The sequence below is a fragment of the Bufo gargarizans genome, unplaced genomic scaffold (assembly GCF_014858855.1).
Source record: "Bufo gargarizans isolate SCDJY-AF-19 unplaced genomic scaffold, ASM1485885v1 original_scaffold_1288_pilon, whole genome shotgun sequence".
Taxonomy (NCBI): Eukaryota; Metazoa; Chordata; class Amphibia; order Anura; family Bufonidae; genus Bufo; species Bufo gargarizans.
The window spans coordinates 19211-44231 of record NW_025334294.1 but is presented as its reverse complement, the minus strand read 5'-3'; the positions used below and the strand labels follow the sequence as shown (position 1 = coordinate 44231).

The window sequence follows — 25021 nt, the reverse complement described above, 5'->3', positions numbered from 1 at the left end:
GTTGTGCTGCCAACAATGTGAAAACTGAATGGGGCAAACAATCATAGTAGCGATCATTTATTCCCTACTAGGTGTGTCTCGGGTTGTTAAGAAGGCAGTGTTGAGCAACTTGCATAGCATCAATCCTTGCATGTGTGGACAGAAGTTGCCTAATGGAAGAACCCTAACAAAGGTTAGGCAAAAAAAAATATATATTTTAAAGAAGCCATCCATATCTGTATTCATATAGATTTTAGTGAATTGTAGAACAAAGAAGGATCCTCTGTGCAGGATTCTCAATTCTTTACCATAATGGGAGCTTTTGCAAAAACATCCGTATGTCTGGGGGATCTGTTTTATCTTTCATTACACATACAAGCCCTTGAGTTAATGGGTATTGTTTAATGCTCAATATGTCCTATGGTCAGGGTTGGACTAGGACTCCTTGAGCTGACCAAGGAAAACCATTCTTAGGGCCAAACCCTCATAACATCAATAAAGTCAAATAGGTTTTGATTCAAGTAAGTAGACCCTAGTGTGAATTTACTGTCGCTAAAAGCAGACAATGGACTTTCAATGGACTTTTGGGGCCCGTTATAGTATGAGAGCTCGGGCCCACTGACATTTCCTCTGGACCAATCTGATACTGTCTATGGTGGCACTACAGAGAAACTAAACACTTACTGTTAGGTTTCCCTACTGATTATAGCTAATTGTAGAGGAATGTTTTGTCATCTGCATCTTAACAAGTGAAACTTCTGACAAGTAGACATTGTCCAAAGAGAACATCCTCTATACTTTATTCTAAAAAGAACTATATGACATATCATGCAAGTTGACTATATCTTGGTCTTTCCTCAAGATAACATTATGTTGATTGCATGACTGTAAAGCACCTTGAAATTCTGCAGATTTTGTTGAAGACTAAAAATCTGTTCAATTCATTTAAATAAAATGTAAACTCTATACAGGGGCATGAAGTTGTTTTTTCAATCTGCAGCATGTGAAGGCATTCTTATAGTCCACCTATAAGTATAATGTCCTGTGAATTGTTAAGAAAATATAAATATGAGGCTTTAGTACTCACCAAATTTATATGATGCCTGGAAGCCTCTAAACTGAGTTCTGTCATCACTAACAAATCTCAGCCACAGTGAATTGCCTTGAGAGGTAAAGGAAGGGATTTTATAGTTCCCACAGAATGGACCCTTCCAGTTGGACCCATCCTGGATCTCTAAATAGTCATAGATGCAGTACTGACTAGCCTCTGTCTGAAAATCAGCAACCTTGAAGGAAATCTATAAAGAGCAAAAGTGTACATTGTAATATCATATCACAAGGTGATCCGACTCCAAGATTTTCCATATCATTTTTATTTATCAAATTTTTATTTCTGTATTTAGTAAAAATTATGTGGAAATATTTCGTAAAATTGTGACACTGATATGTTTTTCGAAATATAGATAAAAATAGAGAGAGAAATTCTAGGATAACTGAAATAATAAAAAAAATATATATTTTAGGGGAAGCTTTGGACAAGTTGAAAAGAATACTTTACCTTCTTTCCAACAGGAGCTGTAATGGTGTAGATGCAATTCATGTTTGGGCGGTAGGAATTGGGGTAACCAGGGGATGTAAAGTTTCTTTCCGGTGCATAGAACGCTCCTCCACATTGCACTGTGGAAAATATAATTTAATATCGTTATTGAAGTAGAATATTCATATACAACTTATTTTATATTTGTTGTCCATTCCGTTTAAAATCGTAGTCTAAAGAATAAAAAGAGAAATAAATGTAAAACTATATTTGATTTTAGCTGTTGAGAATTTGGAGCCTTTTTCAGAAAATCGGAGCCCCATAAAAAATTACTTTGTAGCTAAAACCTTACAATGGTACTCTAAGATTTTTTAGATACTTTTTTATGTGTTATTAGGTTCAGTGGGTCCATAAATGCTACTTGTAACCATCACATATTGTAAATTGTGTATCTCGAAGTATTCATGGATAAGTGATATAGTCATTGTAGTCATGCGTGGGTAATAATGAGTTGAGTGCTAAAAAATGATCTTCAAAGAACAGGAAGAAGTTCTATATGATTACTTAGTGATAGCTGCATGATTTTGGCTTAATATAGCTTGTGGCATGGAAAAAAAAGCTACTAAAACTTATAAAAAAAATTAACAAATAAACTTCAAACATTAGGCCATTTTCTGATTAAGTATCCACTTTAAGTTTTAAAATTAAAAGTTAAAAACAATATACCAAGATAAACTATAAACTCTAGAAAGTAATAGTGTACCTGTGCTGTATGTGGCTTTAAAGCCTACTCCAGCAACACTGCTGTCACTGGAAAACTCAACCAGTAACTGGTTAGTAGAGGCAATAATTTGAGGAATCAACCCAGTCCCACAAGTTCTGTCCAACAACAGGGGATCTTTCTTAGTGGGACCATCATAAATCCTAATATAGTCAGATATACAATTGGGTGACGACTGGACATCAAAGGCAACAAAGTTCAATGTAACCTAAAGAAATAATGAAAGGAAAGGACAATCAAACCAGTTGTGTGAGTCAGCACCAATATTAATAATGAAGAGCTATTTAACCTAATTGTAGATAGACCACAATGACCCGATGTCTGTTGATTTGTCAAAGCAATGAAACTTTAAAGTGTTAAAGCAGGGATCAGCAACTTCCGGCACGCCAGATGTTCTGAAACTACAACTCCCAGAAAGCTCCAGTCACTTCTATGGAAGTTGTGGGAACAGCCAAGCATTTTTGCATGCTGGGAGTTGAAGGTTCACAGTAGCTAGAATGCTGAAGGTTGTTAGAACATCGAGGTGAAGAAACACAAACATCATGAAAGTTGGAAAACTACTGGTAATTTTATAGTGAGGGGTCTAAAAAATTAAACACATCTATAGATACAAATAATGACATAGGATTAGTTGATGGTAAAACTTCTCATAAAAGGACAATAGCTGCTTATTTAATAAAATTTGGTGCTCTGTTCACACAAATTATTAATTTCAGATCCAAATAAAATAGAATCAAACCGATTCCAAAGTGCCTCATATGCCATTAAAAGTTGTGAATAACACTCTGTGGTCTCCTAAGACTGTATCAAATCTCTTTCAAGCTCTTGAAGGTCAAGACAGCATTAGAAATGTCAAATTGATGGTGACATACAAGACTTTGGGTAAATGGATGTTAGCCAGTAATAACAAGCATACTGCTTTTTTATTGTTTTTTTTATTAAGAAATGTATTCTATTTTGAGAGTAGATATAGTTTTTCTCTGTCTTCCGTCCTGTACAATGATGGCCACCATTTTGACCGAGCCATCCAAAATTAGAAAATATTTCTATTCTCCTGAACACAGATGTTCTGGGAATTTGTTATTATCGATTCCCTCATCTCTACTAATAACTGTTGGATAATTCATTCTATGTTTGTAACTTAACATCAATGATTATTCCAGACTGTAGACGACAATTTATCATGGTATAACATCTCCTTCCTTGTATACTAGACATTGAATATTTAAAGGAAAAATGGTCTAATGTAAAAAAAATTAGGAGCTCTGGTTCTTTGTCAATAGTTGTGCCTTTTCACTACGGTACCTGATCTGATGGTGTTCTGATCAGCCAAACACAGCTAGCATTATTCGGGTATGCTGATGGGTAGTTGGCGGAGGTTAGACTTCCATTCTTTTCATTAAGTAAATAAGCACAGGCATCTGAAAGGGGAAACACAACACAATCAATGACTGTGATGGCTCTTGTATGTAACTTTTTTAAATCTGTAGACCTGCAAAAGCTTACTGCATTGATACAACCGGTTGATTTTAGAGACATCTAGAACACTCAGTCCATCTCTTTGCCCAATTGGGATGTTTGGGACCGGTATGGTCACAATGGTGGGTTGTCCTGATGTGTTTGAAAAAGCGAAACTGTCCAAAAAAAAGAACAAATAAAGGTAGAAACATCAAAATTTGTACTGTATCATACATTATAGAAAAGGATATTACAGAATTTTACTATAGTCTTTATAGCTGCCATGTATTATTAATTTTACCAACAAGTAATGAGCTAATGACCTTACCTGTCATAATGCATCACTGATTTATAGTCATACTCAAGCCCAAGGTTGTTGGTGTTTTGTTTATTAAAATTTATAACTTGACCTACAAGACAAAGAATCTCTATAAGGCTTTGTCCATGTGTGTTGGATTTCATTTACAGAATTGACTCTGCACCTAATTCAATGTGAAATCTGCATCCAATGCAGGTAAAGGAAGTTTCCGCAAATAAAAAAATAAAAAATTGGAAATTACCTGGTGATATGTACTGGTACATGATGGTGACATAGTTATCCCGGTCACTCCTTGTATGCTCATGGTAGAACCCCAGGGCATGGTTTAGCTCATGCTGTACAATTCCTCTGTACATACAGCCAGCCATGTCTACTGCAACCATCTGACCTCCACCTATCCGGCCCACAAATGATGCACATCTGAATATAAATAAAACATTTTTATTATTTGTTATAGTATTGACAGATTGGTCAAAATAATAATAACGCATAAGAAATAAAGCTGATATTAATGTAGAAAAACATCAAATTAATTACTGATATTCTGATTCATAGCAAATAAACGTATTGGTTCCCACTATAACAGCGCTACAATTAGGTGTAATTGTGGTTAATATTGATCTATTAGTGAGGGATGTAACATCTCATCAGCTTTTAACACAGAGGCTCACAAACCGTGTTGTAGTGTAATACATTCATGACTATGTGCAAATACAAACCATAGTTAACTTCTATTATTCTACTGACAACTTCATAGGTCGTCCGCAGTGAGTTTCAGTTTCCTTCAGCTTCATTAATATATTTATAACTGTGACTAAATCTAGTCATCTAATAGGATGAGGAAAATTGGATGAGCTCACTCATTCCTCCAAAAACCCAGTCAATCTGGTGCATGGACTAGCTGGGCTGGCTTACTACAATGGGTCTTTAATATAGTATATATTTTATGCCTTGTGTGTCATCACAGACACTCAAAAATAATAGAAATCTGGTTACATGTTTGGAGTCTACCTTTGCTGTTAGCTACTAATATCTAAAAGGTAGACTTGAAATGTTTAAAATCCATGATCAAAGACAATATTTTAAACACTGCTATTGTGCGCACAAGGTGAAATACCACGTGCCGTTAAATGTTAAGACTGAAATAATAAGACTCCATTATGGAATTCACTTTTAGGTTAGTATAGGTACACCAAGCTTCACACACAATAGTAGATATAAATTTTCATTTCTTTACTTGTTTCACACTAATAATCATAGATTACATTATTATATAGACACTTCCAGTAAATTAAACTTGAAAAAGCCTAAATAATAGAACCTACCCCCTTGAAGTCATAATATTGAGGTAGTCTTTCTCTGTTGTCCGAGGCACAAACCTCACACAGGTGAGGGTTTCAAATTCCTCCATTGATGTCTTAAACAAGTTGAGGCTCCCAATACCTGGGGTTAAAAGAGTATTTATACAATGATGAATCTACGGTAAAACTGTCTAGTTGGCCAAGTTAGATATGACTTGAAAAATCTTACTATAATTGGAGGCAAACGAATAAGGCACATTGACCGTCCCATTGGCAGATTTGGGCCACAAGCACCCTGTGCAGGACGTAGCGCTGCGTCCAGTTGTTTCCAACATGTCACCTTGATGTAAGTTTATGTCATTTTCTAAATAAAGAAGATGGTGACATTTTAAATGCAGTATTTACCCTTACTGTACAAATCAAATATAAAGTTCACTTAGTTGTCTAATCTAGTCTTTTAGACCCATGGACAACACAGAAAATGAGTCAATGGTTGAACACAAAGTTCAACTTTTTCTGTAAAGTACAGTAAGATTGAAAATGTATAAAATAACTTGTATCATTTATACTACTGCTGCAGATCTGATTCCGTTATATGTTTAGTTTCTAAAAACTACTCCATACAGAGATATTCTCTCAACATATTCTCAATTAGGTCCATTAATATGCTCTTCATGTTATTAATATACAATATAGTTAAACATAAAATATATATATATATATGATAGTGAAAGCAACCAATTTACTTTGGAAGACTGTTTTGAAATCACCTTAGGTGGATACTTTGTGATGATCATAAATTACAGCCTAAATTATTCTTCATAGCTATATTTAGAATTCTGTCGGCTTCAGAACCAAACTATTGCCTGTTTAGTTAGTGTTTCTGTTATGGTTTGTTTGGAGACTTAAGGTTTGTGTGGTCCCATTGCATTTTACATAAGTGACATATGAATATTGCATTTTATCAGGTTGTAGAACCCCTCCAGATGATTCATTCACTGAAGTTGTAGCAGGTCTATACAGGGATGCACCACCAATGTTGCCAGGTGAGGCCTCAGGCAGCACCAGGTAGGGGCAAGAGGGGGGCAGCGGAGGGGACATGGGCAATGATCGCTTTCATTGTGGCAAATGGGTTAGGTTAACAAATTGGCATTAGGGGGGCCCTGTTTCAGTTTTCGCCTCAGGCAACGGAAATGCTAGGTTCAGCCCTGGGTCTACAGTGACCAAATCCATGCTCTACAACAATGGCTGGTGCTCTGTAGTTCCAGCAATACCTCCCAATACCATATCCACTACAGCTATCGCAGGCTTATTGTGTGGTAAACCCACGAGGATAGGTCATCAATATTAAAGTGCCAAAAACCCTCTTAAGGTTCTGTATCAGTTTTAAAAAGTATTCTCCTAGTTAGTATGTACTGGTGACTTGTATTTTCCCTTTCCCATCTGCATAACAGTACATTTATCAATGTTAAACCTCTTTTATTCCATCTCTGCCTAATCCTATAACTTATCTTCCAGATTCATCTGTAGCAGTATAGTCTCCTCTTACATCATAATTACTTTACACACTTAGTTGTCATCTATAACAATTGATGTTTTACTATGCAGTCCCTCTATGAGATCTTATATAAATATAGTAAAAAGTATAGCTCACAAATCTAACCCCTGTGGTACCCATATAGTAATAGTGACCTCTCTAATATTTACCCCTGTGGTACCCATATAATAATTGTGACCTTTAATATACTAACCTGTGTGGTACCCATTTAGTAATAGTGACCTCTACAATACTAACCTCTGTGGTACCCATGTAGTAATAGTGACCTCTCCAATACTAACCCATGTGGTACCCATATAGTAATAGTGACCTCTACAATACTAACCACTGTGGTATCCATATAGTAATAGTGACGTTTAAATAGTGTATACGTTTAAATGGATAGCTGTTGGCCAAGCCATAGTTTGAATGACAGCTAAGTTATGGGCATGGCCATCACAGGGGTCAGTGCAAATTGATTGATGTATATCATTAATTATCTATGTATGGCACTAATCCCTAGTAATTGGTGGACATACTCTTGAAGCACCTGATTCTTGTAACAATGGAATGATTATGGTTTTCACTATGTCAAATACACTATAGAAATTATATTAGAAGGTTTTCTTTAAAAAACATTCTAAAATTATTCCTTAATGTAAATGCGTAATGTCTATAACTCATGACTTTTATTGACCAGGGAAAATAAGCTGTTACCTTTGTTGACCTTGATTATCTTGGCAAAGGTTCCTTCAGGTTCTTCTGATGCTTTAGAATCTGTAACTAAAAGCATTTATATAATGAAGGAATCATGTCATGTATTTATCAGCAATGTATAATATTACTATTCGTTATAATTAGAATGTTACTATTCATTATAATTCTTATATTAATTAGAATACTATCACTCAATAAAACCTCGGAATTAGAATTTTCTTATTCTGTATTGCAATTTATTTTAATGGGATTCGAATTTCAACTTCCTAACAGTCTGTGATTTATCTTTCTATTATTTGCCCCATTAGTTAATTGACTAATAAAGTCACAGAAAAAATAAATAAATAAATCATCTGTGACTTTAAGACGTAACTGAAAAATGGGAAAATAATAGAAATATAAATCCCAAAATGTAAGAGTGTTATACATCCAATCCCTTTGTCATACATTATAATACACAATAAGACACTTCAGCTTTCATTGATGATTAATTACCAGATATACTAAACTTGACCTCATCTTACCTGGGCCTGATTTTGCAATTTTCTTGATCACATTTAATGTATTTTCTGTTGATTGGAAATGAGAAGTATATTGATGAATAAAATAAGAAATAAATAAAGCAATTGAGTTCTCATGGGGCAGAATTAAGATAATTTTTTTGTGAAATTTGAGAATAAAAAAACAATACTGTGCATGCTCTGTTTATGTCCTGCTACACCTAGAAGTAAAAAGTCTTGACATTGTAGGTACTGGAATTAGAGACCAGATGCCAAGTCTTTTCACTTCTAAGTGTAGTGGGAAGTGAAAAATCTGGTCTCTGATTCCAGTACCTACAATGTCAAGACTTTTCACTTTCAGGTTAAACATTATGTAATCTGCGCGATTGCAATACAGTTATTTTTGGCCAGCCAGGATCAATTAGTCTATACTGCGCATGCGCTAAGATTGAATCTAATAGGGCAAGCATGAAACTAAAGGGTCAGGTTATAGGAAGATTCAAACGCCTGGTTTTGGCTTCTGAAAGCAATCTGCAGGCAGGATGTTATAGAGCAGGAGCGGCTGAGCAGATTGGTCGGAAAGGATTTATAAAAATTTGTAATTTATTCTTTTAATTCTCTGATCTGAGCTCAATAGCCAAATGGTCAGTCCTATCAGTGACTGAGAGCCTTCCCTGTATAAGTGTGTATACCGAGATATCAATCACCAATAGGACCATCCACAGAGCTACTAAACTCAGAATGAGCAGAGATTTAATTTAAAGATAATCTAAACAATTTATTAGAATAGAAATTTGATCAGATTTTTTTAAAATTTCAGATTCAGTTGGGTAAAATTTTTAGACAAATACATTTTCCAGACATTTTAAAACATGTTTGATCAATGTAAATAGGGTTTGTACCAGAATCTAATTTCTTAGTCTGATCTAACAAATGAAACCAAAACTAATTTTAGGAAAATCGCTCATCTCTAATCTAAATGAATGAATCAGGAGTGATGCTGAATCTTTAGCAAAAAACTATAGTTAATTTCTATGCAACTAACGTTTTTTGTGCACTGTGGGTGAGGCGACTTCTTTCAGTCCGTTTGACTTACCCTGTGTCATCGCTACTCACTCTGAAGTCTTAGGGCTTGTCAATTGGACTAGAGAAGGCAACACTGGGAGGCATTACTGATGTAGCAATAATGCACTGAACTGAAAGGCTCCGCCCAAAGTGCACCAAAAACCTTATCTTCATACAAACGAAAATAACCATTTCTCAGGGTTAGGCAATCTGTTTTTTTTATTTTATAAGAAATGCCTGACTATGTTCTAAGAATTTACTAGAAAAATAAGTATGATTTTAATTAACCCCTTAAGGACACATGACGTACCGGTACGGCATGTTTCCCGAGTTCTTAAGGACACATGACGTACCGGTACGTCATGGCTTTAAATAGCGATGCCGGCGCCGCGGGGGTTAATCGGAACGGGATGCCGGCTGAAATCATTCAGCCGGCATCCTGTAACAATGCAGGGGGGGGTCATTTGCCCCCCCCGCATCGACGATCGCAGAAAACCGCAGGTCAATTCAGACCTGCGGTTTGCTGCGCTTTTTGCAGTTTCTGATCCCCGCGGTCCCGCGTTGCGGGAGGCGGGCTGTGCGGCAGGCGGGATCGCGATCCCCCGCCCGCCTCCTATTGCGTAATCGTTGGTGTACAGTGGGTATACCAGGGTGCCAGCACATTGCTGGCACCCTGGTATAAACGGCTGACATCGTTGATGCGATGTCAGCCGTTTAACCCTTTCCATACAGCGGTCCGTACGGACCGCTGTATGGAAAAGGTTAACAGTAAGAGGGAGCTCCCTCCCTCTCCGATCGGGGGGCTGCTGTGCCTTTGCAGCCCCCCGATGGAGAGGGAGAGAGCCCCCAGAGAGCCCCCCGAAGCCCCGTCCTCACCCTTCCCCGTCTGCAAAGTTCTGACCATAACTGAGCAGACGGGGAAGGTTCCCATGGCAACAGGACGCCTGCTCAGGCGTCCTGCTGTCCATGGTGCTGAACAGATCTGTGCTGAAAGCATAGATCTGTTCAGTGTAAGTAAAATACAGTACAGAAACCTATATAGTTTCTGTACTGTATTTTACAGACATCAGACCCACTGGATCTTCAAGAACCAAGTGGGTCTGGGTCAAAAAATAAAAAGAATAAGTGAAAAAAGTTAAGATAAAAAAAAAAAAACATTTATCACTGAATAAAAATTAAAAAAATAAAATAAACTACACATATTAGGTATCGCCGCGTCCGTAACAACCTGATCTATAAAACGGCCATGTTACTTTCCCCGCACAGTGAACGCCATAAAAATAAAAAAATAAAAACTATGAGAAAATTGAAATTTTGCCCACCTTACTTCCCAAAAAAGGTAATAAAAGTGATCAAAAAAGTCGCATGTACGCCAAAATAGTACCAATCAAACCGTCATCTCATCCCGCAAAAAATGAGACCCTACTCAAGATAATCGCCCAAAAACTGAAAAAACTATGGCTCTTAGACTATGGAAACACTAAAACATCATTTTTTTGGTTTCAAAAATAAAATCATTGTGTAAAACCTACATAAATAAAAATAAAGTATACATATTAGGTATTGCCGCGTCCGTATCGACCGGCTCTATATAAATATCACATGACCTAACCCCTCAGATGACCACCGTAAAAAAAAAAAAAAAAACGGTGTAAAAAAAGCTATTTTTTGCCATCTTACGTCACAAAAAGTGTAATAGCAAGCGATCAAAATGTCATATGCACCCCAAAATAGTGCCAATCAAACTGTCATCTCATCCCGCAAAAAATTAGACCCTACTCAAGATAATCGCCCAAAAACTGAAAAAACTATGGCTCTCAGACTATGGAGACACTAAACAATTTTTTGGTTTTAAAAATGAAGTTATTGTATAAAACTTACATAAATAAAAAAAATTGTATACATATTAGGTATCGCTGCGTCTTTGACAACCTGCTCTATAAAATTACCACGTGATCTAACCTGTCAGATGAATGTTGTAAATAACAAAAAAAAAAAACGTGCCAAAAAAGCTATTTCTTGTTACCTTGCCGCACAAAAAGTGTAATATAGAGCAACCAAAAATCATATCTACCCTGAACTAGTACCAACAATACTGCCACCCTATTCCGTACTTTCTAAAATGGGGTCACTTTTTTGGAGTTTCTACTCTAGGGGTGCATTAGGGGGCTTCAAATGGGACATGGTGTCAAAAAAACTGTCCAGCAAAATCTGGCTTCCAAAAACCATACGGCGCACCTTTCACTCTACGCCCCGCTGTGTGGCCGTACAGTAGTTTACGGCCACATATGGGGTGTTTCTGTAAACGGCAGAGTCAGGGCAATAAAGATACAGTCTTGTTTGGCTGTTAACCCTTGCTTTGTTAGTGGAAAAAATGGGTTAAAATGGAAAATTAGGCAAAAAAAACTTTGAAATTTGCAAATTTTTCGTAAATTAGGTATTTTATCAGGGGTCGAGTGGAGGGGGAACGCATGGGAACGGCGTTCCTGCACTTTTTTCATGGCAGGAACGCCGTTCCCTTTCAGCCTCAAGCCAGGAGAACACGGCTGAATCAGATTCACAGGGGGAGACGGAGCGCACTGTGCAGGGCAGGTTAAGGGAGGAGGGGCGGCTTCAGTTGAGAGGAAGCTGTCTGTGCGGTGCCGCTGCCTGCGACTCCTCTCATGGCGCCCCGCCCCCTAATGACATCATCTCCTTCACTACGAGATCATTTAGAATGTCTTTTAGAAAAGTTTGTCTTGGGATTTGAACTCACGACCTCTAAAAAAAAAAAAATATAAGACTTCTAATTATACCTAGTGTACTGATATCTAGTGTACAACCATACACATGACAGCTGCCCACTGTGTATGGATGTAGCAGAGCTGGGTGTGTTGGGGCAGCTGTCATGTGTATGGTTGTACACTAGGTATCAGTACACTAGGTATAAGTAGAAGTCTTATTTTATTTTTTTTAAACAGCTACCTTGACAGCTTTTATGGCTGTGAGGGTAAATGCCTTGCCTCTGATGTGTAGAGGTCATGAGTTCGAATCCCAGGACAAACTTTTCTAAAAGTGTTTTTTTTTTTTTTATAAGACTTCTACTGATACCTAGTTTACTGATACCAAGTGTACAACCATACACATGACAGCTGCCCACTGTGTATGGATGTAGCAGGGCTGGGTGTGTTGGGGCAGCTGTCATGTGTATGGTTGTACACTAGGTATCAGTACACTAGGTACTAGGTATAAGTAGAAGTCTTAGTTTTTTTTTTTTTAAGCAACTACCTCAACAGCTTTTATGGCTGTGAGGGTAAATGCCTTGCCTGTAATGTGTAGAGGTCATGAGTTCGAATCCCAGGACAAACTTTTCTAAAAGTGTTTTTTTTTTTTTTATAAGACTTCTACTGATACCTAGTTTACTGATACCAAGTGTACAACCATACACATGACAGCTGCCCACTGTGTATGGATGTAGCAGAGCTGGGTGTGTTGGGGCAGCTGTCATGTGTATGGTTGTACACTAGGTATCAGTACACTAGGTATAAGTAGAAGTCTTAGTTTTTTTTTTTTAAGCAACTACCTCAACAGCTTTTATGGCTGTGAGGGTAAATGCCTTGCCTGTAATGTGTAGAGGTCATGAGTTCGAATCCCAGGAAAAACTAAAAGTGTTTTTTTTTCTTTTTCTGATACTTCTACTGATACCTTGTGTACTGATAACTAGTGTACAACCATACACATGACAGCTGCCCCAACACACCCAGCTCTGCTACATCCATACACAGTGGGCAAAGTTACCTACAGTAGAAGTCTTATATATATATTTTTTTAAGTAGCAAGCTAGACAGCTTTCATAGCTGTGAGGGCATATGCCTTGCTTCTGCTGTGTAGAGGTCATGAGATCGAATCCCAGGACAAACTTTTCTAAAAGTGCTATTTTTTTAATTTATTTTTTAGTCCGCAGCGACACAAATTACAGCATGCTAGATTTTCTGTGCTTTTTTATTTTTTGGAGGGGGGGGGGGGTTGCAGTGGATCTTGGGTGAGTTCCCACACTTTTTTTCCCAGGACTTGACCCCTGTATTTTATTATGTAAAAAAATTAATTTTTTTGACTTTATTTTACCAGTGTCATGAAGTACAATATGTGACGAAAAAACAATCTCAGAATGGCCTGTATAAGTAAAAGCGTTTTAAAGTTATCAGCACTTAAAGTGACACTGGTCAGATTTGCAAAAAATGGCCTGGTCCTTAAGGTGAAAATGAGCCTGGTCCTTAAGGGGTTAAACTAATACCAGACACTAAAGACACACTTGAAGAATAGTGGTACAGACACTGAAGTATAGCCCAAATAACGCTGAGGAGCTCTTACCATATTCATTTAATCCAGGTATGGAAAGCTGGAGAAGAAACACATGCAGTCATTAGTAACACTACAATTCCAATCATGAAAAATATATAGCTTCATTAATATAATAGTATAAAAAGAATACAATCTGATTGGGGTTAATTTGACAGCATTTCATAGATTTCTGCTAAATCCTTCCATAGGAATGGGACAGTCAAATAAGTTTCTTCTGTCCTTCTAACATGTGCAGAGACTGTCAGGACATCTGAGAAGACACTAATTTTACTGGAGACATAAGAAATGACCTTACCTGTAATGATGGAGATAGAGGAACACTCGTCACGGATCCCACCACAAAAAGCAGGAGAAGAAGAGAAATCTTCTCAGCCATGTTACTGAGAGATAGCTACAGTATTGGAAGATTGTTTTCTTGTCTGGATTAGTGCTCAATGTATATGCCTTATATACCTGTAAATTATAGACCTCTACCAATCACAAAGCAGAACGAAACATATCTGTAATGGTCAAAATAACAGCCTGAAGCCCATAACAGGTTTAGAATCATCTGTGTGTGTGACCACCAGGTGACTACCAAGGAGATGTTTTTCAATTTGTTCAGCCATTCCAGTAAGTTTTCATGGTGTAATTGTTATCCCATTGATAATTTTGTGTATGTGTGTCTAACCTTAAAAAAATAAATAAAAAAATACAAATTTACACCCGATTACTAGTATTTAAGAATTAATGATTTGTTTTGTTTTTATAGTTAGATTTGCAACCTCTGCTTGGAAGGGCAACTGTATCATTTACTTCTGTAGGGAATTCTAAAACAACAGACAGATCTATCATAGAGTTGAATGTGGCTCAGTTGTTAGCACAAAAATAGAAAGAAGTTAAAGCAGCACTTACAGGAGAAGATATTCAGCTAGTGGTGGTGCCAGCAGTGATGGGTACCAGCCTGTAGTACCCTCGTTATTGAGAAAGCAAAAGAGAAATCGCAGCACTCTGTAGTTGTTTGCTTTGTTCTTGATATCCAGTGGTAATTTGTATAATTTATTTAATGATGGCGTTGCTAGTAAATTGAAATTTAAATGTTATAGTGAGAAGAATAGATAGCAATGCTCGCGTGGACCTGCATATCCTCTTCAAACAGCTGTTTGTGGGAGTGCCGGGTGTCGGACCCTCGTCGATCAGATTTTGATGACCTTTCCTGATGGTAGAGCATCAATATTTCTGGCCTACACAACCCCTCCAATTATTATTAGTTTTGTTTTCCTCATTTATGTTTTCATTTTGAGTCATAAGTGATAACGCGATGTACTAGTCCGCAATCCGTGTTGGTGCATCTACAAGCAGTTCAAGTGTTGGTGTGATGATGAGGGGAAAATAATCACATAGTAGGCTGACAACTTTTATTTTACACTAGAGAGAGCATTTTCCTGAATCTGGAATTTGTACTACACTTCCCTGTCTTTAAGTTCCAGAAAACAGATTTTCAAACTGTTCCATACTTTGTGTGACTGCATAGACTTAGGCCCAAAAACGGTCAGGAATACGGAAGGATTCCAAATGAAAGACCTAGGGCCATAATGTTGGTAGTAGCCGCATAAGTAGTAGTAATAGTCCACAGTTGTCCCTGTTGGTTTGGGAAAAGCGCAACATTACCCCTTTCTTGTGGGGCTCCTTCCATTTTCCAAGTAAGTAACAAATAAACCGCACCACGCTCTACAGCAGACAGTCAAGAGAGTTTCCCTGCTAATGACTTGTCTTCGAGAAGTCATCATTTACGCTGCAGTGAGAAAGAAGTTCAGAAGGAGGCTAGGGACCCCATGCATAGCTGTGTTGACAGTGGTAATAGTGGCACCTTTAGCCACAACATTGGTGCTATAGGTAGCGACAGTGGCAGTCAGTGAAAATTCATAGCAGGGGAGGGGGCCAAAAAGAGCCCATCATGATATCTCACAGTCTAATAAAAATGGCAGGGAGGGTGTGGACTCCGAATGTGTGCTGGACAAGACCTGGGCGTTGGATAGAGGTGCTAAGGAAACAACATCAGAGGGGGAGGGAGATGTTGACAGCAGCAGCAATAAAGTGTAGAACCAATGTACCTTCCAAAGAACAGCCAGGCAGGCCAATGTCTGCTTCAGGATCCGTTGATACCACTGACACTGTGGACTCGTTAGGCCCAGAACATGCCATAGCTAGGATAAGTTCAGTTGCTTCTATTTCTGTGTGAGTAACTTCCATATAGCGTTTTTCTCCACAAGGTAGAGTCCAAGATCTGCAGGAATAAAATAGGCTGTATTCATGCCAACAAAATCACAGATAACAGAGCTCTATTGCAGCAAATTGCAGCAAACTGACCAGCATTCCAATTGAGAACAAGTCTGTCCTCCTTCTCCTGTTCCACTGTGTGGCAGCCAACCAGCATCCACAAGCAATACAATGCCCTTGTCCTCATCATCATTAGTTTCTTCTACTCATGCTAATATTCCTCCTCGTCCTTGTTCTCCGCTTCATTGTGAGAACTGTATTACTGCCAAGTTTGGCCATGAAAAAACTTTTCTCCATCAAGAATTAGCTTTTCTACAAGCCAAACGCCCACCTAAACACGTTGCTGGTGGAGTAATCGCTGCCATACCATTGTAGCAGTGCCTTGTACTCTCACGTGGAGGAGAATCCGGCAGTTCTTTGTGATTTTTGCTGTGTGGCAATCTGCACTCCACGGTGGACACCTGGAGCAGCTGTTATAGGCAGAGACGCACAATATTTAATTTATGGGGGATTGGGTCAACGTTTTTTGTAAGAGCGGAGATTCAGCACACCCAGCAACATGGCCATGACTCCGCTCTTCACAAAGCCACCCCCACCCCTCACCCCACCCCTACTTCTGGCTGCCACAAGCAGCAGGTGCCACAGAAGCAGTAGCAGCACCAGCAGTCTGTTCAGTCTTCTCAATATACGTAGATTTTTTTTTTCCTGTGCCACACCAGGCTGAGGCTAGTCAACAAGTTGAGACCTCTTGCCTCAGCTCCATATTTAAGGCCTAACTACACACTGGCCTGTCTCCGGTGCATACACTGTTCCCTGACCCCATGTATTTCTGGGCAGGCAGACTGAAACAGTGGCCTGAACTGGCATAGCACAGCTCTTCCTTCTTTCTTGGCCATCCTCCAGTGTCATTCCAGAGAGGGTTTTCAGTGCTGCAGAATGCGTAGCGGAACGCAAACGGACCTTTGTCCTTCACCAGTGACCAAAACATCACTATTCTTAACAAACTAAGCCTGGATTCAAGAGGATTTTTACACTCCTCCAGCTCAGGCAGATTACTAGATCTTGCCTTGCTGACAATGTCCCACCTGGCCACTGCATTCTGTACTGCCTACCATTATGTTGGCTGCCTTCTATCATGTTCTGTATGGCTGCTGATGCCTCCATCATGCCCCTGTTGCCTTCATTCCACTGCTGCTGCCTACCCACCATCATGTTCAGTAAGGCTGCAGATGCCTCCATCATCTTGCTGTTGTCTTCATTCCACCTACCAACATGTTGTGTACATCTGATACCATCATCATGCCGCTGCTGCCTTCATGCCTATCCTGATACATGCTTACCATCATGTCTCATACAGCTTCTGCTGCCTCCATCATACCACATTTGCTGCCTGCCTACCAACATATTCCATACATCTGAAGCTGCTACTACCTGCCTACCAACATGTTACATACCTTTCACACGAGCATTGTGGAATGTCTCAGGATTTATTGAAACTGACGCGATTTCGCAAGCAAGTTTAGTGAGTGTTGGTAGCAATTGCGTACAGTGTTTCAGTTTTTTCCATGCCAGTGCAATCAGTTTGGATGCATGCGTTTTTCATGCATGTGAAAAAAATTGAAGGTTTACAAACAACATCTCCTAGCAAACATCAATGAAAAATGCATTGCACCCGGACTGTATCCAGATTACATTCAGATGGAATGCATTTTTCACTGAAGCCCCTATCACTGTTATGGAGCCATGGCTGGGTATAAAACGCAGAATATAAACCATGCTTCGATTCTCAGGTGACGCAGAAATGATGCATGAAAAGCAATGCTTATGTGCACAGACCCTTTGAAATAAATGGGTTAGGATTCAGTGCGGTTGCTATGTGTTCACTTCAATACATAACATCCGTGGGGAAAACTCGCTCGTCTAAAAGGGGCTTAAGGCTGCTGCTGTCACTTTAGCTGCTGTTCCTCGCTGCTAATCTGCTACTACCAACATTATTAATGCTATGCATCTGCTAGTACTACCACTAATATTAGTACTACTCATAGATAAGCAACCTACTGCTTTGAAGGTTCCATGAAATGATGCTTCTGCTGCCACTACCATTGCGGCCTTGTGCCTCTTATTACCCTACCCTTTCCAAATCCACCCTGTACTGCTGCTGCTCTCAATTAAAAGTAAGAATGTTATAGGCTTGTTAATAACAAGCCACTTTTTCTTCAGACATCTCTTGTGTGTATCATATGAGCCAACATTCTGACCCCATCCAGAATTTTTGGATACTTTATCACCCAACAAGCTACCGAAATGTGTTTTTAAACACACTGTTTGTTAATGCAGTCTTTACCCATAGCTATATCATACAAAAAAGGTGTATCATCAAAAATGATTCATTTAATTAACAATATCAACTCTAACTAAAGTTCTATATATAAAAGTCTGGATAAATTGAAACGCATATTACAAAACAGAATGTGTCCTAATGCCTGAATGTGCATGCCCGAATTTTACAGAACGTGGCCAGGGGGAAAAAGCTTCCTTGTAGCCAGGAAACTAATCCTGTTTTTCCACACTGATCTAAACAGTCTATTCACTATGAAATGAATGCATGATAAACAAGTGCAGGGAAATCTTTACCAGCTCACGTCTATTCTCCACATATCAATGAATTGATGACACCAGTACCTCCCCAGCCCTAAAGGGAGGCAATAAATGCTTTTTAAAACTCAATGACTGCTTTGAGTAAACAAAAGTATATCATTGTTCTGTTTAATTTACCATTGAGGAGACGGATAAAGCCATGACATTTCAAATGCACCTGTAACAGGCAATGGGTGTGGACCCACAGTGTCAACTAACCTGTATGACTTGGGGCAGGCAAACAGTTAAGCACACCTTCGCTGGAAAAATAGCGATCTAGGAACCTAAATTTTAGGCATTCTCCTCTAGTGGAGGGCAACTTAAACAACCCAAAGTTACCTGCCATAAGAGGGGAATAGTAAGGGTGCAAGCACGCTGTCCTATTAAGAGCCTGGAGTGGGTGCTCCCTAGGGCAGAGGACCTAAAAAGAAAGCACAGGCTGTGGCCTGCAGCAGAGGAGTGGGGATTTAGTGGGCACATGGAACATTGGCATCCAGACTTGCTGCAGAGGAGAGCACACGGGTCCACACAGCAGGCAAGATGAAGAGTAGATTAAGAGATGCAGGGCAGCACTGGGCATGGGCCAGCATTGCCACAACCCCAAAAAATTCCATTATACAGATAACATCAGATACTCAACCAAAAATTGTAAGGCTCCTGTGTGGGAGGGAAACACCACAACGAGCATAGGATGGAAAAGGTGATACCTGAATAAGGCCTGGAAACTAGGGAAGGAAAAAGGACACCTGCTAGAGAAAACTCTAACTCCAGTCCTGACAAACTGCTAGTATGAATAGGCCCCAAAGGTAGGCAAGATCATACACCGGATACCTAGAATCCTATCTCCCCCTATAGGACCCTGGAACTAATGTCAGGACTGAGTCTACCTGTTCCTCCAAAGGGAAGGATGAACAGGAGACTCCCTCAGGCCTAATGACAAATAGGGAAAGGCAACACACATATACAGTTGCAAGAAAAAGTATGTGAACCCTTTGGAAGGATATGGATTTCTGCACAAATTGGTGATGAAATGTAATCTGATCTTTTTCTAAGTCCCAACAATAGACAATCACAGTCTGCTTAAACTAATAACACAAAGAATGACATTTTACCATGTTTTCATTGAACACACCATGTAAATATTCACAGTGATAAAGTTCTGTAGCTCCAAAGTAACAGTTATAAAATGCACCGTGGCGTGATAGTCCCACAACAAACAGGTATAGCGGCGCCCCGCTTCAGATTTAACTTTTTATGGCATATTCTTGAAATAAAACTGCAATAAAATGGTACAATCGATTGCTAAATCACAAATTATTCACACAATAAAAAACGCATAAATAGCGTGGACGCTGAATGTTCACTGGGAAAACTACAAATGTCACTGTTGTGAGTTATTCCCAAACTCACTGATAAAGTTCTGAAGCTCCAAAGTAACAGTTATAAAAGGCACCGTGGCGTGATAGTCCCACAACAAACAGGTATAGCGGCGTCCCGCTCTAGATTCAACCAGTAGCGTCCCACTGAGCGAATAGCATTCAAGTCTTGTTAAGTCTCCTGTCAGCAAATATTCAATGAAAGGTTCTTCTCACCACTTCGCTGCACACAGTCGCTCTGCTGGGTCGCGTTTTTATAAATTACCTCCAGACTTTTTTGAGCGGTCAGGTTGTTGAAATCCCACGTAGGTAAAAAATTGGCATGTGCAGCCCGGTCTCTGCTGTAGGCTATCACAGATTCCATATACTTTAACCTTATCGTGGTGTTGAGAAGTGTGGTATGAGGTTCCGGCACTATCTGCTGGTCCTCACTCTTTCAAAGTTCGGGGTCCTGTTAGAGCTAGAGGCTTAAGGTTGTCCCTTCCTCAGCAGCGAAGTGGTGAGGAGAACCTTTCCGGTAAGACTATCTTTTTCATTGAATATTTGCTAACAGGAGACTAGAGGTGTATAGAAACCCTTTATGAGAATTTTCTGGATGATATATCAAACCCCTTAAACAATATTTGGTGGAAGCCGTTGTATCGTAGGCCTCAATCTACATTTGGTGGAAGCCGGTTGTCACGGACGGTGTACAGGAAACAAGACAAAGCAACATGCATATATGACTCACTGGATCCAAAGCTAAGGAACCAAAAGGGAGACCCCTGCACAAGACCTGAGACTTTCCCTGGCTGCTCAGCCTATGCAAAGATCCCAGAGGTGGATGGTTGCATATCCACGTACCTCGACTATATAACCCCTGAACACCCTACAATTGTGGCCGCGGCCACGGTCAGTAAGGTGACGGGAGGGGGCTGGACAGTGGCTGGTGTGTGCCTGGAGCCACGGGACGTGGGCCTGCCTAAAAAGAGGGCCAACCCTAGGGAGAGTGGAAGAAAGGGGGGGGAACGGGTGGGTGAAGTGCGGTGGCGGACGCGGTGAATGGTGAGTCGTGCAGGGGGGTTTAAGTAGGGGACCTGGCCCCTCCCACAACAACAGGCTGCATGCAGCCTTAACTATTTGTGGCCGCGGCCACGGTCAGTAAGGTGACGGGAGGGGGCTGGACAGTGGCTGGTGTGTGCCTGGAGCCACGGGACGTGGGCCTGCCTAAAAAGAGGGCCAAAGAGACACCAGGTAGGAGAAGTGCTGCTGTTTAATGCGTGTGAAACAGGGTTACAAAGCCAAGGAACGGAATACCTGTCGGGTTTCAGTCAGCGGATCCGGGATGTATCGGGAAAAACAGGCAGATCTCCACCTACCCATGTGACGGATGACGTGCGGAGGCGTCCCGTGCTTGGAAGCCGCTGAAGCTGCTCCGATGCGGAATGAATGACCTGATATGGTCTTGGGGTCCACCCCCAACCCTGCGACCAGGGATCTGATGTGGGAGACAAACTGTGGCGTGGAAAGGGGGTTCCCCTGGAATGGCAGCAACGGAGACTCTGGATCTGGAGATGGTGTGTAACCCAGGAGATGTTGGAGTACCACCACCGGACACCAGGCGTTCCCGGACTTGAAGAAACGGATCAGTACGGGAGGACCGGTCTGGGACGTCTTGGTGGAAGGCAGGCTTAGTACCAGATGATCCTGGCTCCAGGATAGCTGTTTCTTTTTCAGGAAGACCGTTTTCCGGGAAGGAACTGAAAATTCTCCTGGACGAAGGAAGCCGTAGAAGCTTAGGTACATCGCGGCTTTGATGACCAGGCTAGTGAAATGGCCAAAAGGATTGCCATCTAGGGCTGCAGACAGCTGCCTAAACAGCTCACCGGAGACCGGCCGACGGGACGGGTTGGAGTCTTTACTGTTTTTCTCAATGCCTCTGAGCGTGGCCTTGACGGCTTGGGATGTGAACGCTGCGCGTACTTCTGGGTTCTGAAGGGCTAAGAAGTGCTGTGCCCCGGCCAGGTACAAACGTATGGTGCTGGGTGCCAGCTTGAGGTTGACATGGCAATGGGCCATGAAAGCCATGATGTACTCAATGAAGGACATCCCCTGTTGGGGATGGACCCTGGAAAACGCCTGGAAGTGGTTCCAACCCGTGCCGTAGTTGCGAGCCGTGTTGACCGAAAGGGATCGGTGCCTGAGGTCCTCGGTGGTTGCCAGCAGAGACCTTAGTCCAACATCAGGTCGCTGAAACCGGGAATTCGGGCCCCGGTCCGGTCTGCTTCTGGACATACCTGAAAGAAGGTGTGAAAATTGAACCTTGATAAGGCATCGGCCGCCGTGTTGCTGGTACCTGGGATATGGGAACATGAAAAATGAAAGTTATGGGTCATGGCCAGCCAGACCAGTTTGCGCAACAGGGACATGACCCTGGCCGACTTAGCTCGGCCTTTGGAGATGATGTCCACGAGGTCCTGGCTGTCAGACACAAACATGACGCTGGAATTCGCCCAGAGGTGACCCCAGACAGAAGCGGCCGCCACGATGGGGTAACATTCCAGGAATGGTGATGAGCTGAGGGACTGAGGGTCAGAACTGACCTGAGAAGGCCATGGGCCAGCCAGCCACTGGGACCCGAATATGGCCGCGAAACCCCGGGATGCTGCGGCATCGGCAAACACCCTGGTGGACGACTGGGACCATGAGGGGACAAACAGGCTGACACCGTTCCAAGATAACAGAAAGCTGTCCCACATGCGTAAGTCTGCCATGGCAGCCCTGTCCAAGTGGACAATGCTGCTGGGTTCGGAGGCTGAGGGAAGGAGCGAGAGCAGCCGGGAAATGAAAGCCCTGCCCTGGGGCATGACCCTTAAGGCAAAGTTCAGCCGACCCAGGATGGACTGTAGCTCGACCTTGGTCACCTGGGACGAGGTGATGGCCCTGGCCACGACTTCCCGTATCTGGGACAGCTTTGCCTCTGGGAGCCTGGCTTCCATTTTGTCTGAGTCCAGGACAATGCCCAGGAAGGTGATGGAAGTTACCGGCCCCGCGGTCTTCCCCTGCGAGATTGGAATGGAAAGGGCGGCAAAGATCTCCAGGAGTGAGAGCAGCCCTGATGGTTGACCTAGCGGAGGTTCGATGAGGAGGAAGTCGTCCAGGTAATGGATGACCGCTGGGGCGCTGCCATGGTGGATCAGGATCCAGTGCAGGGCCTGCGCCAATTGGTCGAATAACCACGGGCTGCTTTTTGAGCCGAAGGTCAACCTGTTGGCAAAATAGAACCTGCCTTCCCACCTGATGCCATAGAACTGCCAAAGGTGAGGGGCAATGGGCAGCAGTTTGAAGGCGTCCGCAATGTCAGTTTTGGACAACCAGGCGCCTTTCCCGGCGCTAAGGATGAGGGCAATGGCCTCGTCTATGGATGCGTAGGTCATGGAAAATTCTTCCGAAGGGATGAGCGAATTGATGCTGGGGATGACAGAATCATGGGGGGCGGAGAGATCATAAATTAAACGTTTTTTATTAGAATCTTTTTTGGCCACGATGCCTATGGGACTGATGCGCCAGCGCGAGAAAGGAACCTGGTTGAAGGGGCCCAAGAGGAACCCTTTCTCTACCTCCGAATTCAGGAGTTCCTGTACAGCGGTGGGATCTGACCTGGCCGACTGCAGGTTGTCGCACTCCCAGGTGGAATGGGGTAGTGCCACCAACCCTGTGTCAAACCCGGAGCAGAGGCCCGTGATCAGGAAGTCCACGAACCCTGGCACCGGATGGTCCCGTAACAGGAGAGCCAGGAGGTTGATGTCGCAGTCGGCTAGTCATAGGCGTTTGTACCCCTTCTTGGGACATGTGGACCTGGGGTGGGCCCTGAAGCAGATGGAGCAGATGTGCAGGGCCCTGCAACCGCTAAACACACATGCACCAAAGTTAAAGTTGTTGCAAACTTGGCTGTTGCCAAGGTAGACAATGGGTCTGCCCAACTTGTCGGTGGTGGAGGGGCTGCGGGAGACCCCAGAGGGGCCCGGAATGGCCTTGTCTGGTTGGGCCGTGGCCGTCTGAGTCGTGCAGGGGGGTTTAAGTAGGGGACCTGGCCCCTCCCACAACAACAGGCTGCATGCAGCCTTAACTATTAGTGAGGGGACACGACCACCGGCTCCCTACACCAGACACGGAGGGAGTCAGGGTCACCTGGGATCCAGCAAACAGAAAATAACAGATAAATATTCAACACTTAACTTTGTAGCAGACTGGAAAACAAGATCAGCATGCACACACACTCCAGGAAGTAGTATAAGCCGCCCAGTAATGCATTATGGGGAGAAATTTAAAGGGAAGCAATCAGTCCAAACTACATGACAGCTGAGAGAGGCTAACGAGATGAGGAACTGAACATCACAACAAAGAAACTCAAGGAGGAGGTTCTGAAAGGCTTCTGTCAGAGCTTCTCAGCTGTCTGGTTGTGACACCGGTATATCAATCCCCTCTATCAGTATTTTGTGGAAACAGGTATATAGAATCTAATAATGACTATGTGCTAGAAGCTGGTATATCACACCCCTTAATCAATATTTGGTGGAAGCTGGTTTATCGCAGGCCTCAATCAATATTTGGTGGAAGCCGGTATATAAAACCCAATAATAAGTATTTGCTGGAAGCAGGTATATCAAACCCCAATATTTGGTGGAAGCCGGTTTATTGCAGGCCTCAAACAATGTATGGTGGAAGCTGGTATATCAATCCCCTCTTTCAATATTTTGTAGAAACAGGTATATAGAATTCCTTAATGAGTATTTGCTGGAAGCTGGTATATCAAACCCCTTAATCAATATTTGGTGGTAACCAGTGTATCGCAGGCCTCAATCAGTATACCCTGCAAAATCAGGATTAAAGCGCTGAAGAGGTTTTGTTTCAGGTTGGCAGAATTTTTCAAAAAGTTTTGTTCGGATCTGAACCAGTTTGGGCTAAACCAGATTTTTTTCCCATTGCCTGGAAATAGGTATATTACACCTTCTAGTCTCCTAGGTCTAGAATATTTTGGAAAATGTGTTAATTTTTTTGTTCATTTGTTTTTTTATAAATGTTTGCTTCACCCCATCTATAAACTCTTTTACTCAATGACAGCAATAGTAAATCATGTCCAAGTGATACATACATAGCTATGGATAAACAAATGTTTGACCCCGTTAACAAACAATGTGTTTAAAAACACATCTCAGTGGCTTGTTGGGGAAT

At 41.5% G+C, this 25021-nt stretch overlaps 1 protein-coding gene across 1 annotated transcript; it reads right to left on the bottom strand.

Annotated features, from left to right (window-relative positions):
- Positions 1–1066: 1066 nt before the first annotated feature.
- Positions 1067–17128, bottom strand: LOC122923155 (embryonic protein UVS.2-like; the record flags this gene model as incomplete). The annotated part of the gene is made up of 12 exons (XM_044273886.1): positions 17063–17128; positions 13545–13572; positions 7630–7695; positions 5605–5739; positions 5400–5517; positions 4316–4494; positions 4084–4165; positions 3804–3931; positions 3603–3718; positions 2280–2505; positions 1538–1656; positions 1067–1277 (listed from the first exon to the last, which is right to left on the bottom strand). Coding segments are annotated over exons 1-12 (1474 nt in total), but the record flags the coding sequence as incomplete, so codon positions are not given.
- Between the last annotated feature and the right edge of the window lie 7893 nt (positions 17129–25021).